This window comes from Myotis yumanensis, unplaced genomic scaffold (genome assembly GCF_028538775.1).
Source record: "Myotis yumanensis isolate MYYU_CA2020_CCGP unplaced genomic scaffold, mMyoYum1.0.hap1 SCAF_12, whole genome shotgun sequence".
Lineage (NCBI taxonomy): Eukaryota > Metazoa > Chordata > Mammalia > Chiroptera > Vespertilionidae > Myotis > Myotis yumanensis.
In genome coordinates this window covers 5,616,212-5,637,982 of record NW_027223763.1, presented here as the reverse complement: position 1 = coordinate 5,637,982, position 21,771 = coordinate 5,616,212, and the positions used below count along the sequence as shown (strand labels likewise).

Here is a 21,771-nt window from a genome sequence, read left to right as displayed (position 1 = left end):
AGTCGGCGGCGAGCTAGGGGCGTGGCCAGAGAGGCGGGGCTCCCGGAAGCGGCCCCTCCCGCCCGTTTGCCGGCATCTCGGAACCCGCGCTCGCAGTCTGAGGATACCCGCGTGTCTTCTGCGTTCTCCTCGCCGCCCGGCGCCCCTGCCTCGCGCCCGATGGTGAGCAGTGTCTTGTGCCGCTGCGTGGCTTCCCCGCCGCCGGACGCCGCCGCCGCCGCCTCGTCCGCCTCGTCGCCGGCGTCTGTGGACCCGTGCGGCGGTGCCGTCTGCGGGGGCCCAGACCACAGGCTGCGCCTGTGGAGCCTCTTCCAGACGCTCGACGTCAACCGCGACGGCGGCCTGTGTGTCAACGACCTGGCCGTGGGGCTGCGACGCCTGGGATTGCACCGCACCGAGGGCGAACTCCGGGTAGGCGGCGCGCACCGTGCGCGCGGGCGGGGAGGGGGCCCCCTGCGTGTCCCAGACTCCAGGGAGGTCCAGGGAGGGGGTTGGGGGGCAGATCTGAACGCCCTGGCTTATGGGGCAGCCCCTTGGAGCGTAGCAGGTCAGCTGGATGGCCCCTTGGGCTTGGTGGGACCCCCGAGTGACTGATGGGTCCCCTCTTTATGTGCTGGTGGGAGTGGAGCTCCTTGACCGCTGTGGGCGCTTAAGCTAGTAAGGGAAGTGCTCTGCGTGGGCACAGGTGGGCACCCGCTGGGAGCTTCTGATGGGCGAAAAGCCCCTTCCTGCTCCGGCTTTCCCCAGAGTAGAGGCCAGGACTCAGAAGTCTGCCTTTCCTCGCCTCCTGACCTCAAGGCTAAGCTTGATGCATCCCCCTACCCACCGCTGACAAGTTCATCCATCCTCCTCCAGCGCCCCCCTCCCTCCCCTCTGGTTTCCATGCCAGCCATTGGCCCGGATCTGGTTCCCCTCAGAAGCATGTGGGAGTTGCGGGGGGGGGGGGGGGGGGGGGGGGAGGGACGGGGACTGGGGTTTTAGGCAGATTTGTGATGGTGCGGGTGGTGAGGACTAGCAGCTCTCTTGGTGTAGGCTCATTCCTATCGACGTGCTTATCCAGGAGATGGGATGACGATCCCTTGCAGCGTTGCAGGTGATAAAATAATTGAGGGGGCAAGACTTCCTAAAAGTGAGGGTGTTGCATGCCTAGGAGGGAATATCTTACTCGTGTTGAGGAGTGGGCTCTTGGCCAGGGGAAGGGGGTACGAGAACGGCCCATCTCCAGGCCTGCCGGAAAGAGCAGTGCTGTCTTCTATTTAGAAGATCCTCAAGCAGAAGCTGTTTCTTCCCCTTCTCTCAAGATATGTTTTTCCATCTGACTCTGTGGCTGTAGCTTCCCTTTCCGAATGTTTCATTTACGTGTGGCTTAGCCTGATTTACAGCCCGGGGGAGGACCACTGTGTACCTAGTAACCTGTTTTTCTTCTAAGTTAGTTTATTTGGTCCACTTGTACAGAATCTCACAGCCAAGTATGAAGAAATCTGGTAGACTACCAGAGAATTACACCAATTTTTAGATAGGCCAGGTATGTATGTAAAGTGTTTTTAACTCATGTCCAAGATATCTTGGATTAACATCTAAGGTATTTAACCTACTTAGGATCTGCCTGGGAAGAAGACCAAGGGTAACACTATGTAAGAATAGAATCAATGGGTTAAATCCAAGTGGTTTATAGAGACAAGTTAAAAAAAATTTAAGTAGCCCTAGCCAGTTTGGCTCAGTGGATAGAGCGTCAGCCCGTGGACTGAAGGGTCCCGGGTTCAATTCCGGTCAAGGGCACATACCTGGTTTGCAGGCTCCCTCCCCAGCTCTGGTCGGGGACCGTGCAGGAGGCAACCAACCGATGTGTCTCTCTCACATCGATGTTTCTCTCTGTGTGTCTCTCTTTCACTCTCTAAAAATCAATGGAAAAATATCCTCGGGTGAGGATTAACAAAAATAAAATTTAAGTGAGTTTTACACAAAATAGTAGTGTGAGCTTGATGTTGTCCCGTACATATCTGATGAATAGGTCCCTTGGAAAGATAGTATGGCTAAATTCAGAGGGTCTGTTAGGCCTTATGGGCCCAGCTTTACCTTTCTGCTTCTTTGCACCCACTTGGCATATGCTGCAGGCACATCGAGGGCATCTGGTGGTGGGAGGGTATTCAGTGTTGACGCTATGCTCAGTGCTAAACTAGAGTCACAATGTTCTTGTGATTCACGGCACATCTGACATTGATCCTAATCCATTTTTCTGGCAGTAAATTTCTAAGGGCAAATAAGGAGAAAGGGATCGTTTTTCTTTCCAGCGTTGAAAGAAACCTTTCTGATTAACCAAAGGTTGCCTGGCCCCTTGGTCACATTGGTTCTAAGATTTTTGATTCTGTGACTGATCTGAGTTCTATTATTTTTTTTTTGAAAAAAATATTTTTGATTTTTATTGTTGGTTTGAGAGAGAGAGAGAACGGAAAGGAGAGAAAGAAACTTGAGTTTGTTGTTTCACTTATCCATGCATTCACTGGTTGACTCTTGTATGTGTACTGACAGGGGATCGAACCTGCAACCTTAGCATATTAGGTAATGCTCTAACGAACTGAGCTACCCGGCCAGGACTCTTTTTTGTTTGTTTGTTTTAAATATATTTTTATTGGTTTCAGAGTGGAAGGGTGAAAGAGAGATAGAAACATCAATGATAAGAGAGAATCATTGATCAGCTGCCTCCTGCACGCCCCTGAGTAGGGATTGAGCCCACAACCTGGGCATGTGCCCTTGATCAGAATCAAACCCAGGACCCTTCAGTCCACAGGCTAACACTCTATCCACTGAGCCGAACCAGCTAGAGCCAGGACCCTTTTTTATTCTTGTGGTGTGGGGATTTAGTATGGACTCTATTTCTATAACTCTTTTAGCCTTTAAATAAGTTAAATTATTATACAGGGTTGAGACTAGGAATTATGCATTGTTTTTGTTTATTACCCATAAAGGAGTACATGCCAGTCTTCTGGCGAATGGTTTAAGTATTAAGAGAGAGAGAATCTGCTTTGTTGTAAATAACCAGGCAACAGGAAGACACCCTGCCGCATGAACCCCCATACCACTTCCTGTTGAAATAATATCAGTGTTAGTTACCAACAGAAAAAGTAGTGCTGTAGTTTTGCAGAACTCGAAAAGCCAAGAGAGAAGGTGGGGGCCCCTGGGTTAGAAATGGGTTGTCTGCTACGGGAATAGGCGTTGAAAAATACATCATGTGACCCTTTGACCAGTCTGAAGTGCTAGGGTTCGCTCAGGAATCAGCTTTGAGTGCTTATCAGTGGGTGATGGGTGAACCCAGCCATGTGACTATCAAAGCCTCTTGCTAGCTTTACAACAGGTTGGGTCAAGTTTTCTTTAGAAATGAACCAGCAATTTTGGCATCTGCCTTTTTTTTTTTTCCCCCAGAAGAAATTGGGACAGTCGGGGGGAAAATTACTTAAAATGGAAGCGGGCAGCCACCCAGGGAAATTTCCTTTGTAAAGGACATGTGAGCAAGAAGCCCGTCCTGAGACAAGGAAGGGAAGCATTTATTTATTTAATTTTATTTTATTTTGGGGGGGAAGGGTTTAATAAAGAAGAAAGGTGACGGCAGGCCGCGGTAGTGACTTAAGGAAATGAGGCCTCAGCTGGAGCTAATTATAGCATGGCCTATGTAAGGCATTTTCATGTGACCAAACAAAGTCTTTGTCTTAAAACAGATTTAAAACATAGGTTCCAATGAGAGGAAGAAGGCAAGCTGGGTTAGATGTAAAAACAGTGTCCCTGTAGCTGAGGCTGCGGGGCTGGAGTTTAATGCAGGTGAGGGTGTCAGAAGGTGGAGTGGTTTGCTGACTTAGAGACGTGCGTATGCACCAGCTAGTGGGAGCCTCACAATACCTTTGTGAAATAGGCAAGACAGGGATTTCACCCCATTTACAGAGGGAGGAACAGAGGTCGAAAAAGATGATAAAACAACCTCAAAACTCATTTGACCACTAAGGAATTAGACCAGAGCAAGAACTGGAACCAGCTTCTGATTGGAGCTCCACTCCTCTTTAACTAGGCCCGTTGTTTCTGAGGGACATGGAGAGCCCCTGCCTGGGCTTTTGGGAGAACTTGAGAAAGATGAGGAGGGATCAATTTAGAACCACATCTGTTTTTTTCCCAAAGTAGGTTTCAAGATTATCCAGAGATTATCCTGTCAAAGAATGAGAATCCACCCTGCCCTAATTCTCTCCTTGACCTGGGCAGTGTGCAAGAGGCAATCTCTATTGATTTGAAACAATGCGTGGAAGATCGTTAAGGTCGGGTTGGTAGTATTGCTTAACCAGACAGTACTGTTAAACTGTGTACCTATTAAATGTGTGGTCATTTGGCCCAGCTGGGGTGGCTCAGTGGTTCAGTGTCGGCCCATGGATCAGGAGGTTGAGATTCGACTCCCAGCTGGGTTGATCTCCAGTAGAGGTGTGCAGGAGGCAGCCAGTCCACGATTCTCTCTCGTCACTGATGTTTGATGTTTCTAACTCTCCTTTCCCTTCCTCTCTCTGAAATCAATAAAAACATATTTTAAAATATTCAAATGTGTGGTCATTGAGGGGGAAGCTAGACTTAGATAAGACAGTCTACAGAAAAAGAAGCCTTTTTCATAGAAAAGGGATAGACATAATTTGGTATAATACTACTTGGGTTGCGGGAAACGATTTAAGTCGGCTCGCGTGAATTGCGCGTACTCGGCGGGAGCCGTCTTAACTCGGTTCATATAGATTTGCGGTGGAGTGCGGGAAACGTGTAAATTCGGGCCGATTGTAACTGCGTATTACCAAATATTTGTTTCAAAGATACCTACCTGCGTATGCGAACCGTTTCATACCCATTTCAATCGAACCCATACTTCAAAAGACATAGGAATTTTAAACTAACTCTGATTTTGCGCGGGAAACCTAAATAATTGCCCGCGCCAGCTTATATTGTGGCGGGAAATTCACCCGACACCAGAGTGATACAATGGCCCATTAGAAAAAGCAAAATGCTATTTGCAGCTTGGATTAAATTCTTTTATTAACCTGATTGTTATATTGTTGCAAAATTGGTTCCTGGCTCAAAGTAATTATCATCAAGATAGGATTTTTTTTAAAGCCCTGGCCAGTGGCTCAGTGGTTAGTGTCAACCCTCGGACTGAAGGGGCGCATGTTCAATTCCCGGCAAGGGCACCTACCTTGGTTGCTGGCTGGATCCATCCAATCAATGTGTCCCTCTCCCATCGATGTTTTTTTCTCCCTCTCTGTCTCTCCCCCTCCCTTCCACTCTCTCTGAAAGTCAATGGGAAAAAATATCTTTGGATGAGGATTAACAAACAAACAAACAAAAAGTGTGTGTGTGTGTGTGTGTGTGTGTATTTTAAGGAAGCTTTAAAAAAATTAGTTGTTATTTGGAAAGGTGGGATCAAGTTCCCTGATCCAAAACCGGGTGAAAAATAAGAATTCAGCCTGAGGAGGCCTGACCTGGAGCTTCAGTTGGATGAATCCCTTTGATGTTGAAAGAGTCGTTAATTGCTGAAGTCTCACCGAAACCACAGGGGAATGAAAGAAAGAAATATTTTGCTGGTATTCATTTCTAGTCCAGCTGAGTACAGCCGCAGGTTGAATTCAGTGAACAAAGCTGTACCTAAGAAAGGACTAGTCGGTCTTGGTAAGTCAGGCCAGACTTTTCATTTTAACCATTTCTTATACTGATGTGAATTTGCCAGAACCAGAGAATTTGGTCTTGATGGGTCATTGGCCACCATAGGCCAGCCTCCTACCCAGTGTGGGGAGCATTCCTTCTGGGGCATCCTTCACAGGTGGCCGGCCAGCCCATTTCACGGTGGGCCTGCCTGGGGTTATTGTGAGTACAGCACTTTATGTCGGACTGAAGTCTATCTGTTTCCCATGTGCCTCAAGCTCATGGGCCCTTTAAGTATCGGAAAACTATCTTATCTTACAGTCTCCTCTGCTATAAAAACTGGGTCTTATCATGCACTTCTCACACAATAAGCTGTCCACACCTTTCATAGTCCCTCCTCGGAGGCACTGCCATGGGAGTCAATTAAGAGGACAGCCCTTCCTTGGAAACATTACACCAAGTGAAAGAAGCCGGTCACAAAAGGCCATATGTTATATGATCCGTTTCTGTGAAATTCCAGGATAGGGAAAGCTGGAAACTGAACCTAGATTCGTGGTTCCTAGGCCCGGGAAGGGAGGAGAATGGAGAGAAAGGAAGGTGAGGGTTTGGGGGTTCTTTCTGAGGTGATGAACGTGTTCTACAGTTGATTGTGGCGATGGTTGCACACATCCTGGGAGGGAAGCTGCTTCTGGCCCTCTTATGCTCCAGGCCATCTTGTGGGGCCGCAGCCTGGCCTCTCCCCACGTCTGTGCAGCTGGAGTCACAGTGGGCACCGACCTGTGTCTGCAGCCATTGTCTCTGCCCTCCTTGCATCCCACCTTCCTACTCATTCCAATAACCCCGCCTCCAGATATCCCAGTGCGTGGATCTTTCAGGGGGGCTTCTGTATTGAGCAGGCGATCCTTGTGGGGTTACTGTTTTTGTTGTTTTTAAATCTTTATTGTTGAAAGTATTACATATGTCCCCCCCCCCCCCCCCACATCATTGACCCCTTCTAGCCCATCCCTGCCCTTTGCCCCAGGCCAGAATGTGTTTGTTTTTTTTAAAACAGTACAGTATGGACTTTATGGTGTAAACCTAGGTTCAAATATTGTTTTTGCAACTTGCTAGCCATGTGACCTTAAGCAAGTTACTCAACCTCTCCAAGTCTGTTTTCCTTAACAGATACATGATATGAATACCTATTTCATCAGGTTGTGGTGGGGATTAAATGAGATAAAGTATATAAAGAGCCTGACACTTAGGTGTTTAACACAAAGTGACATTTTCCTCCATTGAGTCTTTGAAAAGAACATGCCCACAATTGGTCTTAACCACCTGCATTTTTCCTGAATTACTTAGGTGGAAAGTGCAATAGAAAGAAGTAGAAAGTCTGGGATGTCTGTAGGGAGGTGTGTAGCACCCAGGCAGAGCGCAGTCTGTTAGCTGACAGGGCCTTCAGCAGTTTAGGGAGGAGGAATGTAGGTTGCAGAGAGCCTGGGCCCTATAGACATTAGGAAAATTAAAACAAATAAAAGAGGCTTCCACTGGCTGGTGTTGCTCAATGGTTGACCTATGAACCAGGAGGTCACTGTTTGATTTCTGGTCAGGGCACATGCCCAGGTTGCAGGCTCAATTCCCAGTAGGGGGCATATAGGAGGCAACAGATCAATGATTCCCTCTCATCATTGATGTTTCTATCTCTCCCTCTTCCTTCCTCTATGAAATCAATAATATATATATATATATATATATATATATATATATATATATTTTTTTTTTTTTTTTTAAAGAGGTTTATGGAACCACAGGCTTCAGTGCAGATTATGGCCAAATCCAAGAGCCACACCATGCACAACCAGTTACAAAAATGGCACAGAAGTGGCTTCAAGAAACCCTGATCACAAAGATACAAATTTCTTAAGTTCCTGAGAAACATGTGCTTTGCCCAGAGGCCCAACAAGAAGGGCCTTAAGATGATGCAGGCCAGCAATGCCAAGGCCATGAGTGCATGTGCCCGGCTATTAAGGCCCTTGTAAAGCCAAGGAGGCCAAGCCCAACATTCCAAAGGGCACAGCCACAGCTCAACTGACTTGCCTACATCACTCACCCCGAGCTTGGGAAACGTGATCGTGCCGCACAGCCAAGGGTCTCAGGCTCTGCCGGCCAAAGGCCAAGGCCAAGCCTCAAATCAACCCCAGGCTACAGCTGCAGCTCCGGCTCAGGCCTCCAAAGGTGCCCAGGCCCCCACGAAGGCTCCACAGTAGGGGTCTCTGTCTGCTGAAGTGAGGATGGGAGGCCTGATATGGCCCCTGGACCACTGTCTGCCTGGGGCTGGTGTCTTCCTGTGCTATTTGTACAAATAAACCTGAGGCAGGAACTGTAAAAAAAAAACACACACACACAAAAAACCCCCCTGGTGTTAGGAGGTTTCTTAAAGTTGTTGAAGTGGTCGAGTCACTCTACACATAACAATGTCTTCACGCGTATGTTTCCCTAGATGGAAATGGGCCATTTCTTAATGCAGAGTTCACTTCGATGTGAAAATGGAAGCTTCAAGCAGAGCTTGGTTAAAACCCTTGGAGATTACCTCACTAACTGCATCATTTTGCGGAAGTGGGGCTGTGGCTTAGCCTTCCAGTTGGTTGAAGGCAAAGCTAGTAGCAGAACCCAGGATTTGATATTATCAGTGGGACTTTTGCTGCTGCATCACTGATGACAGAGATTTTACATGAGGTTTATATTTCGTGACCTTCAGAGATATGCACGAGCTACTACTTTCATCCGTCAGGCTACTCCTATTACGAGACTTAACACAATTCATCACTGAGAACAAAGATTCACAAGCATATGTGGATGAAACCAAAACACTGGTCGGATCTAGGAAGGCAGGGAGAGTTAAGGCAGAGGCATAGAAATTGCTCTTCCCCTCTCTCGTCAATCCATGTCTATGGTCTTTAAGATAACTTGCTATGTAAAATTATTTATTTATCTAAGATACACCTACACTGAATTTATCTGAAAAATAAAAAAGTCAATATTAAGAAAAAAATTGTAAATGGAAGATTATAAGAGAGGGTTTCGCGTGCCAGGAAAGGTTACTGGCGTGCCATGTTTGGCACGTGTGCCAGGGGTTGCCCACCACTGCTATAGATACTTCACTAGCCCCTAAAATTTGGCAAGGTTGATATTCACAGTTTATGACATTGCCATATCTGTGCCTAACACCAGCTCAGCTTTTTTTAAAAAAATATATTTTTATTGATTTCAGAGAGGAAGGGAAAGGGAGGGAGAGAGAGAGAGAGAGAGAGAGAGAGAGAGAGAGAGAGAAACGTCAATGATGAGAGAGAATCACTGTTCGGCTGCTTCCTGCATGCCCCACACTGGGGGTCGGGGCTGCAACCCAGGCCCCGACCGGGAATCGAATCATGACCTCATGGTTCATAGGTCCACGCTCAACCACTGAGCCACGCTGACCGGGCCAGCTAGCATTTTAAGACCCTCTGATGGTGCTCAGGAAGCAGCCACTAAAATGATAGGTGCACTCTCGCTAAGTATGGGATATGAAAGACTCCACGCATGCCTAAAAGAAAGGCTTTGTTGTCTTAAAGATGCACCTTTCTTTGAAATAAATAAATTATAAAGGTAGAACATAAGGAGCTTCTTATCTCCTTTCAACTCTTGGCATGGCTTTCCTGGAGCTTGAATTCCCCAAGGTCAAAGGGGAAACTGGAGATGGTAGCAGCTCCTGTTCCTGCCGCTGCCTTATGAAGCTTTCCACATTCCATCAGCCCCTGGCCTCATGCCTTCTTTCCCCAGCCCACCCTCCTCCACCGGAGTCTGATGTGTGACTGAAACACACAAAAACCAGCCACTTACAGTGTTGAGAAAGCTCTCAAAACCCACAGAAATGCGGGGGCGAGGGGGAGGCAGTGGGCAGAGAAAAGGTAGTTTAGATCACCAAGAACAAATAAGCACAAACTGAAATCCTTGTCTGTAGGTCTGACACAAGTGAATTGTCCTGTTGGTTAAAACCAGCCAGCTGTGCTCACCTTCGTCATTTATAGACAGTACATTTTTTCCCTTTTTTATTCATATCTTGGGTATATTCTTTTTGCTAGAGTCTCTTCTTTAGCCTATTTCAAAGGTAAAGATAGTATCTGGTAAATAGTTTTATAGCTAAAAAATGCCTTACCTTGCCCTGGCCGGTTTGGCTCAGTGGATGGAGCGTCGGCCTGTGGACTGAGGGGTCCCAGGTTCGATTCCAGTCGAGGGCATGCACCTTGGTTGTGGCCACATCCCCAGTGGGAGGTGTGCAGGAGGCAGCTAATCAATGTTTCTCTCTCATCGATGTTTCTAACTCTGTATTCTCCCTTCCTCTCTGTAAAAAATCAGTGAAATATATATATTTTTTAAAAAGCCTTACCTGAATTGTTTCTAAGAGCCAGCTTGGTGTAAACTAGTTATTCTTTTATGTGTGTGTATGAAATGTAGTGGGGTTTTTGTGTGTGTGTGTGTGTTTTTTTTAAAATAAATTCTTTATTGTTGAAAGTATTACATATGTCTCCTTTTCCCGCTAAAGCAGTTATTCTTACACAGACTTCTCTGGCCTGCCCTTCTCACCCTGAGGGCAGCTGTTGGTGGGTTTCACACCCCTGTCCTGGCCCTTCTCTCCCTGTCCTCCCTGAGTCCCGAGCAGCTGCTGAGAGCTATGTTTGCATTCATTCAAACAATCTCAGTTTTAGCCTGTGATTCTGAAATCACTTTTAAGAAACTGAAAACATTTGGTGTTACTTTTAGTAATGAGCCTGCTGATTCGCCTCTTCCTGTGGAAGAAGGGAAGGCCTGAATACGGATAAAGTGGCTGCAGCAAGCAGGCTGAACAAGGGCCAGTGTTTTGGCTCCCGCTGATCAATTTTGATCAGTTGAAAAGATTCTGATCATTCTAGGTGATTGGGTTTTTACATGCCCGCCTCTACACCATATTCATCCCCTGCCCCTTATTCTTGGAACATGTTTAGCGAAGGAGAATCAAGCTCTTAACGTGGTCTCTTCTTGCTTCTGCAGAACTTTAGTTTACATGCTACACCTCAGAATCCTACATTTAACCCAACTAAATTTGGCCTAATTTTGTACACTTCTAACTTTCTATTAGACAGAAGAAAAAAAGTCTTTGTTAGTAGGCATTGACCTTGAACTTGGGACTCGATGGAGACTGGCTTGTCACCACGAGTAAACAGAAGCCATCAAGAATCTTTTTTCTCTGTAATACACTACTCTTCCTCTTCCTCATCTACAGGAGTTTTTTCCAGGGAGCTTTTGCCAAAGCTAGAATTTCTGGTTTTATTTCCTAAAATGGAAATAGATGACGAGGATTTCACCTTTTTTATCATGGCAGGCGTCACCTTCAATGCCTTGGTTTCATTTGTGCCAAATTAGATGCGAGTGCCCTGCTCCTCTTCATTGTCTAATTGTGGACTGAGCCACAGGCAGAAGGGTGTTCAATGGTCCTACGGAACATCCAGAAACCCAGCTGCCAGAGGGCTGTGCAGGCCCGCACGTAGCATCTAAGCATCTGCATTCTCCTGTTGATTCCTGGCAGAGGAGAGGGATGGTTACCTGCTGCAGTTGTGCCTCTGAAATAATAAATCGCTACCACATAACAATCTATAAAAGAGATCCTTCAAACTCTTGCTCCTATTCTGTCCTAAAAGAATTTAGAAAGCAGGTACCCCCTTGAACATATTCAAGTTGACATAAGTTTAATGGCTGCAGAGATATAATTACTGGCATATTATATATCTGCTTTAAATGTTTTTAATTGTCAGTTTTGGATCTGGTTTTGCTCAAAACCTTAGTTTTGCAGATTTGACTCATTCAATTTATGGGAAGTGCCCTCCACATAACCTAATTGGCCCAGCCAGTCTTCACTTTCAAATCAAATCAGCCTGGTTTTCTGTCAAATCAAACCTGGCTTCATTTCTCAGTTTAAAAAAAAAAGTGTGGTCCCTTTGACAGCAGGTCTTCTGGAGAGAGTGATTCTAAGATAGACAGGTAGGAAGTCCTTCAGCTGGTGGACGTGCGCCGTGGAGCGTTGCCCTGGAGTGCGTCGTGGGAGCTCTCTGCCTGGTTTGATAAGATTCCGGGTGATGCTCTGGGGGCACTTACCCCCTGGGCGGTTTGTCAGGTTAATGTGGAGTGGGTTCCCGCTGGGGGTCCATCCCAGTACAACCTGGTGTTTTCTCTGAAAAGTACGGGAGATCCTGTGACTTGCTTTCATTCAGCAAGTCTCTTATTTTCTAGCTTCTTAGAACAGTGGGCTACTTCTGCAGGTGACTGGCCTCATATGAACCAGTTTCTGTTGATGTTTATAAGCTCACTTGCAGGAGGGTTATACTTGCCCACTCTGTCTTGGACATGGGTGATCCCTCAACCCCAAGAAAGCTGAGCCTGGTAGGGTTGTACTGTAGTAATTGCACGTAATCCCAAAGAAACTAACAGTCTGCTCAATGCTGCTGGTTTAGGTGATGCTGTGGTAACGAAAGAGACATATACTGTACTCACCCTTGAGGAAATCAAAGATTCAAGAAAAGGGGCTTTAGAATAAAAATATTAGCAAAGTGTGCAATTGCACACGTTTGCATTGACCTCCGGCTTAAATGGTGAACAAGGGAGATTTTAGGATAAATAAAACACCGTCTCTTCTTCCCCTAGTTTATTATTTTCTTCCTTCTGCTTGTACCCATCCTCTACACTGTAGCCTGGAAACCCCAGCCAGCAAGCTGGGGCAATCGTGGGCTCAGCTCATTTGTATAGATCTCCCAGGAGTCACTGTCCTTTGTCACCTGAAGTCCAGTGTCTTGAAAACCATCATTTTATATATTTCGTCTGGTCATTTAATTGTTATTGGCAGGAAGGTGAATTGGTCCCGGTAGCTCCATCTTGAGTTTATAACTCAGTTCTGTGGTATGTAGGAGTCCGTTAAATTAAAAGCCAGTAACCAACCAAATATGAGATTTCTCTTATGTCTCCTCCATTTCACCAGATTTTCAGTGCATAAAAACAAGATTTGTTTTCATGAAAGGATTATTGTTTAGTTAGGGTTTTTGGCTCTGGATGGGTTCTTAGTATTTTTAAAAAAAAACAAAATTCAACCAAGTACATTTGGAGATCTAGTTGGAGATCTAATTGGCTTTATTAAATGTCCTATCTAGCAACTAGAAGGGCACTCGGGGGGTTGTACAAGATGGAAGGCTTTTATAGGAAGAAGGGTGAGGCAAGGGTGGGGCTGGCAGGGTGGGGGTGTCAGGCAAGGATTTGATCTACCGATTGTCTCTTGCCTCTTCTTCCTATGGGGGGATGGAGAGGACCCACGTGACAGAATACTTTACTAGTGCTTGATCAGAAGATTCCAGACTGGATGACTACGAAAGATCATGTTTGTGGGAGAGGCTTAAACTGCAATTAGATCAGGTATTAAGTCTAGGTTTAGTATCATGGGCTTCTAGCACGAGGGACACCATTTAGGGCCTGTGGGTTTTCTCTTTAACAGTATTAAAACTACTTCCCTCTAGCCGACTGTGCTTTCTGATCCCTCTGGGTTTCTTTTGTTAAGGGAGCCAGTGACGTGAGTACACTGAGAAGACGTAAGTACACTGAGACACTCTTAAACTGAAGGAAAAAAACATCTGAAAAGATGACAAAATTAAGGGCAGACCACAAATAAAGGCTAATGGGGACAGTGCCCAATTTAAAAACAAAGGAAGCAAAACTAGTTGCATGAGCTCACAATCATTTTCTAGATAATGGTAATAAAATAGCTGGTAGTTATGAAAGAATGTCCAAACCTATGGAAAAGGTTCATAAGAGTTTATTTGAGTCAAATTCTGGGGGACATGTCTGGAAGCAAGGTCTCAATAGATCGAGGAAATGCTCGGGAGAATTGCAGTTTTGCAGCTTATTTTATACACCAGTCAAAGGCAAAGACCTAGAGAGGGTGACATGAAAAACACTGAAAACACTGGGGTAGATTAAGGAGGCAGGAGAAAGCCAAGCAAGGAAACCTCTAGGATTGGACAAGAAGCAAAATGGAGAAACACATGCTTCTTTCACATTAGGTGGATACAGGATAGTTAATAATTAATGTTTACAGCACATAGAGATAGTATGTGGGCAACAAGATAATAATGGGGTGGGGGGTTCTGTGGTTTGTGCTCTGGTGCCAGTGGTTGTGCCTCCAAGGGGACTGGAAAAGAAAATCACTCTGACATTTCCAAGGGATGTTTTCCTGGATGTAAGAACAACGGACAGAGCTCACTTAAGCTTAAGCTTAATCCTTGCAAAGGAAGTTCTAGTCCTTGGATGTGACGGCCTGCCATGCATGCCCAGTTAGGAATGTTTATGTTCAGACCATCTGTGTGGTTACTTTTTTTTACCTTAATCTTCTATTTCTTTACTAGAGGTCCGGTGCATGAAATTCGTGTACTGGAGGTGGGGGGTCCCTCAGCCTGGCCTGCACCCTCTTGCAGTCCGGGAGCCCTTGGGGAATGTCCGACTGCCAGCTTATGCCCACAGGGAGCGGGCCTAAGCCGTCAGTCGGACATCCTTAGCGCTGCCGCGAAGGCGGGAGAGGCTCCCGCCACCGCTGCTGCGCTTGCCAGCCGTGAGCCTGGCTTCTGGCTGAGCAGTGCTCCCCCTACAAGAGCACATTGACCACCAGGGGGCAGCTCCTGTATTGAGCATCTGCCCCCTGGTGGTCAGTGCACATCACAGCAACCAGTCATTCCACTGTTCAGTCAATTTGCATATTAGCCTTTTATTATATAGGATTAAATTTATCAGGGAATGTGGTTACTTTTGATCACTGAGATTGTCAGGTTTATTACATAGCCCCATTTTTGTTCACAATGCTTTATATACTGTTCTAAGAGCTTTACGTATTATCTAATTTAGTCTTTATCAACTCTATGAATTAACAATATGGTTCCATTACTATTCTTATTTTGCACATAAGCATAAAGCGCAAAGAGCTAAAAGTAACTTGACCAAGATCATACAAGTCATGGCCAGGACCTGAACCTGGGGTCTGGCTCCAGAGACTATACATTTAAACAACATACAAAACTGCTTCTAGATAAAGTCATTCTTAGCTTGGCCATCTTGATGTCCCTTCTTGTGTTTTCTTTTTAAATAATTGTTGTATGTATGTATGTATGCTTGGTCATATATGCTTATGATTTGTTTTCACATGATATAAGGATGTTCAGTGAAAGTAATCTCCCATCTGCCTTTCTCCCCTCAAACCCCCAAGTTCCTTCCCTGCCCCAAACCATCTCTTTACATTAGGTGGCTACAGGATAGTTAATAATTAATGTTTACAACACATAGAGATAGTATGCGGGCAACACGATAATAATGGGGGGCGGGTTCTGTGGTTTGTGCTCTGGTGCCAGTGGCTGTGCCTCCAAGGGGACTGGAAAAGAAAATCACTCTGACATTTCCAAGGGATGTTTTCCTGGATGTAAGAACAATGGACAGAGCTCACTTAAGTGAGCTCTTCAATTTTAGTGTCTTTCCAGAGATACTTGTCACATATACAAGCTTAGAAATAAATGGCAACATACTGTCCCCTTTCTTCTGCACCTTGCTTTTCTCGTTTAGCAAGATATTTTCAAATCATTCCATACAGAGTGTTAACTTAAAAATAAAAGCCAAAGTGAGAAGAACAAGTACCGTATTTTTCGGTGTATAGGACACCCGCATGTATAAGATGCCCCCCCTCCCCCACTTTTCCAACCCCAAATTAAGAAATCAATATTTTAAACATTTTTGCTGGTTTTCCTCTGAAGGCCTTCTTCTTTTTTGGCATCTTCAGGAGTTGTTCTTCCTGTTTTCTCCACTGTCTGATCATACACTCAGTGGGAGGAGGTCCAAATTGTCTCTCTGCAGCTCTATTTCCATGCTCTCTTGCATAGCTGATTACATTCAGTTTGAATTTTGCAGAGTAAGGCCATTGCTTACTGGTATTTATCTTCTTATTTTTTGACATCTTTATGGGCTCAGAACGCTCTGGTCCCTGTTGCATCTGTGCACGCTCCACCTCCACCTCCACCTCCAATTTCGGCATCAGCTGACGTCAGTAACAATAAGGGTCGAGATTGGAGGAAGCCTGTTTGACAAGGTATGGGCAGCTACGCACCTGCACGGCTCCCTCCTCGGCTGAGGCTGACTTCCATGTATAAGACGCCCCTGGATTTTCAGAAAAAAAAATAGTGTCTTATACACGAGAAAATATGGTATTTATTTAAGATCCAAAAGCACAGCTATTCAGGAAGCACTGATTCAGGCAGAAACCCAAATAGTGACCTGATTCAGAGTTAAAAGCCAAGGGCATTTATGAGAAAGGGAAGGAGCATAATGACATGAATAGAAGGAAGGATTTCTATGGGTACCAATAAGCCAAGGAAAGAACTTGTATATCTACAGATAAGCTTGCAAGCTAAGTCTAAAGATGTCTTTAATTTTCAGTCTGGTAGTCAGAACAAATAGTTGTTTGGAATATAATGTTGCTTCAGGCCCGGTCTAAAGGTTAATTTGCCCAATTTACAAAGGTTTGAGGAGTAAGGTCTGCAAGGCAGTTCCTCTGGGAGGGCAGCTCCACCTCCATTTTGAAGTGGCTCCATTTATATTCTTTCGAAGGAGGTAAAGAGCTGCCTCATTCTTTTGAACAGCTGCGTAGGGTTCCACGGTGTGGATGTGCCGTGATTTATCTGCCCATTCCTTTTACAGCACTTTAAGTTGTTTCCAAACATGTGCAACCGTATCTACAGGATACATTGCTTAAAGTGGAATTGCTATGACAAAGGGTTTGTGCTTTTGAAATGTTGGTAGCTGTGACTAAATTGCTCTTCAAAGAAGTTGTCCTGATGCGCACGCTCACAGCAGCATATGAGGGTGTTCAGTTCCCCATACTCGTCCCAACATTTATTAAACTTTTTTCAAAATAATGATTATGAACACTGTATCAAAGGGTCACTTTTGTGAGGGATGGCAGTAGTTGGTCCCTGTATTTACCTGCTAATAAATTAAGAATCAAATGAGCAAAGACTAATTCCCTTGTATTCTTAATAATTTACTCAGTTCGGGCTGCAGACTTAATCTGTGCCTGGTTTTGGGTGCTAGGGGTGGAAAGATCTGTCACTTGGTCCCTGTCCCCAAGCAGCTCACCATGTGCAGGGAGGCATGGGAGAAGCAGCAGCTGTGATAGGATGTGCGTAGTGTTACGCATGGTCGGAGAGAATGGGATCACGGAACAAGGAAGAGTGCTGCTAGCTCTCTTATCAGAGACTCTTGATCATGTCAAACTTGATGGTGAATGTCGTCCCAGAAGCAACCCAGGTGGAGGGGAGGAAGTTGGGCTCCCGGGGATGAGCCAGCGCTGGTGCCTTCAGCGAGCCTGCAGGTTGCCATTGGCACCTCCCTGCAGAAGTGCTGAGCTGCAGGCAGGAATCAGCCGCCTGTGATTGGAGGGATGTTGCGGGTTAGGATAATGAACTTGGTAGTGTCGGCAGAGGTGATTGGCCGCGCCCTGCTGCAGTGAGAATGCAGACTGGATGCTCAGGTCCTCGCTTGTGGGATCAGTAGTTGAGCGAGGACAGATGAATAATTGGGAGCTCGAAGTTGCTTCTGCCTCCGGGAGAGGTCTGTTGGGCTATTGCTTTCTCCTCTTTTTAAAAAGCCAAACGTTTGAGAACCATCCTCCTGCAGAAGTGAGCTTTTACTGAAGAAGCTCACGCTGCTCTCTGCGCGTTGCCAGCACCCGCGGGCTCTCTGAGAGTGAGCTGTTTCTCAGGCCGGGCACGACAGCAGTGCTCGCAAATTTGAAAGAGCAGGAAACAGCCACTGCATGCAGAGCGGCCAGCCTGACAGCTCCCCAGGCTAGTCTTCCCAGCAGCGGTGTAGCCAGCGACCCTTGGTATTGTGGTCACATTCCTCCTGACAAGTGACCGGTCACCGTCAGCGACGTTGGGAGAAAGCCGTGATGTTGCAGATGCTGTGGCATTTTCTGTCTAGCTTTTTCCCGAGGGCTGGGTGCCAAGGCTCCACAGAGGGGAACGGTAACGAAGTCAGAGGCACCCCAGCTCCTGCTCGGGGAGACCCGATGTCAAGCTTTTTGGGGAAACAAGACGGCAGGCCTGAGGCCGCGGAAAAGAGACCCACCATCTTGCTGGTGGTCGGACCTGCAGAGCAGTTTCCTAAGGTAATGGCAACCTCGAGACGACCTCCGAGTTTAGGGACTGGTCTAGGATCATTTTCCTGAGAAAAGCTGGAGTGTGGGGGGAAGCGAGGACTTGTAAGTCCATCAGTTTGGTACTGGGGGCCGGGGAGAAGTGTCAGACAATGAAGAAACCCAAGTCTTCAGCCGGAATCTTTGCGGCCACTGCCAAAGCTTTATGACCCTCTTATGACCACTTCAGTGTGGCCATTAGGGGGAGGGAGGTTGACTGCAATAGAAGATTTGCCTTCGATTTGTCAGTTTGGCCCCAGAAAGTCATTTGAAAGTAAAGGGCAACTGACTAGAGTGTGTCTTGTATCTTAGCGTTTCTGAACAATGTAGGGACGAACGAGCGAAGTCAGCTACAGAGTGCACCTTCGAAGTTGAACCAACAGCCTGGAGCTGGGCAGGGCCAGCCTGCCCTGCGTCCCGAAGGTCAGACCCCTGGCCTTGGCAGGCGGAGGGCCTTTGGGTCTCGGAGGAGGGACTGGTCAGAGAGGCTGGAGTGTCCAGGTGCGGAGGCCTGTGCCTCTCTGGGTTCTGCGGGTCTGTTGAGTGCCAGGGCCTTCCCTCCAACTGGTGCCCTGAATGTGGGTTATCTGATCTACACAAGAGCCAGGGTAAGTGGTGGTATCCCCATTTCCTAGATGAGGAAACTGAGGTGCAGAAAGGTTAAGTAATTTGCCCAGGGTTAAACAATTAAGGACGGGTGGAGGCGAGACTTCACCCACATCAGCCTGGAACTTCACCCTGTATTGTCTCCCTTTCCCTTAAAAAAGCAGTTCCCAGTGGGACCAGGGGAGTTCTCAGGGTTAGAACGGAAAGTGCCGTCTGGCTGAGGTGTCTCCTGCTGCAGTAGCAGTGACCTTGTCACTTCCTGAGCTTTGGTTATTTGGGATCTTTTCTCCTTTCTCAGAATAAAAATCAGCGAGAGGAGCGTGTGCCCTGTGTCTGGCACATTGTAGATTCCTGAAACATGTTCGTTGAATTGCTATGTTTAATAAATGTTCGTTTTTCCTTTGCTAAGTGGCAGGGACCTTTGATGCAGCAACTTTCGCAATCTTTTAAGATTAAACATTGAGGAGAACCCTTAGACTGTAATGAGCTGGTCCTGGCCGTAGGGACTCCGAGTCTGTAGTATGCTTGCGGTGTGCTCCGAAGGCGTACGTCCTGTCTTTGGATTGTTTTAGATGAGCTCAGAACTGGCAGCGGTACTCTTTTTTTTTTTTTTGTGAGGAACATTTATCTACAGGCCAGCTTGCCTTGAGGCCAAGGAAATAAGGGGTTGGCTGGCTCCCTTTTAAAGTCACCTACTTTTGACTTTAATAATTAACTGCTCCATTTTCTAGACTCATATTGGCACCTCCTGCCAGCCCTCTCCCAGGGTGGCCTGGCATCGGGACTCTCTGTTCTGAACAGCTTAGTTTGTGGCCTGCAGAGTCAGGATTGAGGGGCACTGAACCTGAGACCCACCCTTTCACTGGCTCAGAAGGGAGACAGATCAGCTGGCTGGAGGGTGGGGGAAGCCCCAAGAAGGAGATGGATCAGCCGGTTTGGTTTGAAGCAAGAAAGCAAGCACATCTGGGTGGTGTGGACTCTTTGAAAAGCAGATAAACTGAGTATTGGAATAGTGGGAGCGTTTCTGCATCGCGTGCTTTTCCCTGTGCAGCTGCTCCTGAAGGTAGGGCTTTGGGGTTTGTGAGCAGCGGCCGGTGGGGCCTGGCCTCACCGTTTCTCTCAGGAAGAGGCTCCCCAAACATTATGGAAACTGTAGAAGTTTAAGTTGGTTCTCAGGCTTCTCAGTTTCCCAGCAGCACGACTTTGTTTGGCTCTCACTTCCTCTGTCTAAATATGTCTGCCCATGAGTCAGGTCCCTTTGAGCTTTTATTCTAGGAACTGTTCCAGTTTCCCCTTTATCCTCAGCTGACAGTTCTCTGCTGTTGGAGCAGAAAGCCATTAGTTTGGAGAGGGAGGTGACCTCAGCGGCATCCAAGCTTTCAGATCCTGAGGGGCTGCCTTCTCAGAAGCCCAGAGAATTCTGCTTATTGTGTATCTGATTGCCAGTGTAGGCAGGTTTCAGCTACACTGGGCTGTCATGGCAACCTGATCATCAAATGACACTGTGGCCACAGCAGCAAATGAGGTTCCAGAGCCCTAGGGGTGGGTGGGGCTAGAGCAGCCGGATGCTGGCGAGGCTCCTTCGCATATTAATCTTTGGGCTTGGTCTGAGTCATCGCAGAGGAGGGGGAACACTTTATGACCTAATGCCGCACTCCCTAAAGTAGTCTACCTGCCCTGGTCTTACTCATGGTATTTTGGCACTTACCTGGTGCAGGAAGCACCTGTTTTGTTGGCATGAAGCAGAGTGGTAGAACAAGGAAAGCTTGTGGTGGCATTGGCCGATTTGAGGGTGAGAAGATGCTCTGGGAGGAACTGGACTTGACAGAGCAGGTGAAATCTGACCCCACTGAATTCGAAGGGCTTTCTAGTTGCTGTCATTGTTCCCCGGTGCTCATTGTTTCAGAGAAGAAACACAAGCAGATCTGGGCCACAGAATTAGGATAAGAGGGCAGAGAAGAACGGTGGATGGCAGAAGGGGAGACAGCCAGGTACAGGGATTCACAGAGCCTGCTGGTGCGAAGCATCAGGACCGAACAGGAGCCCTGCTGCCATCTTCTTCCTTATTTGTGTTTCTTACATGTGTTCAGAAGCAGTAACACAAATACATTTGTTGTTGTTTTCAGCTAAGGCTAAGCTTAAACTTGCTCTGGTTACAGCTTTCCCACACACCTGCCACCTTCCAATGTGAGGTACCGCTTGCAGTAGTTCTCAATGTCAGCCTAACAAGCATTCTTTGGAAACTAATTTTGCGTCTCCTTTTGGCAGCATCGGGTTTGGTTTGGGTGCTGTTAAATGGCTGTTATAAGAGCCAGGTCCTGGTGAGGCTCAGCCCCACCATCTACAGGCTCTGGGGCCTGGTCAACCTCTCCTGGCCTATTTGCTCATCTCAGAGATTAGGGGGTGACTCCAGAGCCCCTCTGGCCCTCTATCTGTAAGTCCAGGGATAAAGCATTAACTTTGGACTCTAGGTGCCTGGAGAGGGGCTTACTTGGAAAGAATCCCCAGCCAGTTTCTTTGAAAATGGAGTTCTGCATGACCTGGGAAACTCGGGAGGACAGGTGGTTAAATGCCAATTTAAGTTTGTCCAGTGAAGACATTCTATTGGACTTGATCACAGTTGCAAAATAAAAATAAGTTATAGCCCCTTTTAAAAATAACATTGGAGCCAAAACCGGTTTGGCTCAGTGGATAGAGCGTCGGCCTGCGGACTGAAGGGTCCCAGGTTCGATTCCGGTCAAGGGCATGTACCTTGGTTGCGGGCATATCCCCAGGAGGAGATGTGCAGGAGGCAGCTGATCGATGTTTCTCTCTCATCGATGTTTCTAACTCTATCCCTCTCCCTTCCTCTCTGTAAAAAATCAATAAAATATATTTTAAAAAATAAATAAATAAAAATAACATTGGAATAGAATTGATGTTAACATTGTAAAATAACATCTTGGCAAACACATGCCTGACACCATTGGTCTGTCAAGTAATGAGCTTTGTTATAATCAGGGTAATTGCATTATTTTTTTCTAGAAAATAGTTGAACTTATTTGATTAATGTTTTTAACATATTTATTTATTTATCTATCCTCACCTGAAGATATTTTTTCCATTGCTTTTTAGAGAGAGTGGAAAGGAGGAAGGGAGCTAGGGAGCGAGAGAGACACATTGATTGGTTGCTTCCCTCAGGTACCAGGGATAGAACCTGCAACCCAGATACGTGCCCTTGACCTGGAATCAAACCGGAGACCCTT

The 21,771-nt window shown here is 46.5% G+C and overlaps 1 protein-coding gene across 4 annotated transcripts in view; it reads left to right on the top strand.

Moving 5' to 3' along the window:
• The first annotated feature begins 101 nt into the window (after positions 1–101).
• The window catches only part of SLC25A25 (solute carrier family 25 member 25), a 34,954-nt gene continuing 13,284 nt past the window's right edge, over positions 102–21,771 (top strand). For 2 of the 4 annotated variants that reach the window (XM_070430585.1, XM_070430583.1), the window contains exon 1: positions 102–411. In XM_070430585.1, the coding sequence (XP_070286686.1) occupies positions 160–411 (252 nt within the window). In that variant the 5' untranslated portion in view covers positions 102–159. Of the gene's footprint in view, positions 412–17,263; positions 17,894–21,771 lie in introns of those variants that run through there. The other 2 variants (XM_070430584.1, XM_070430586.1) reach the window with 2 other exon arrangements.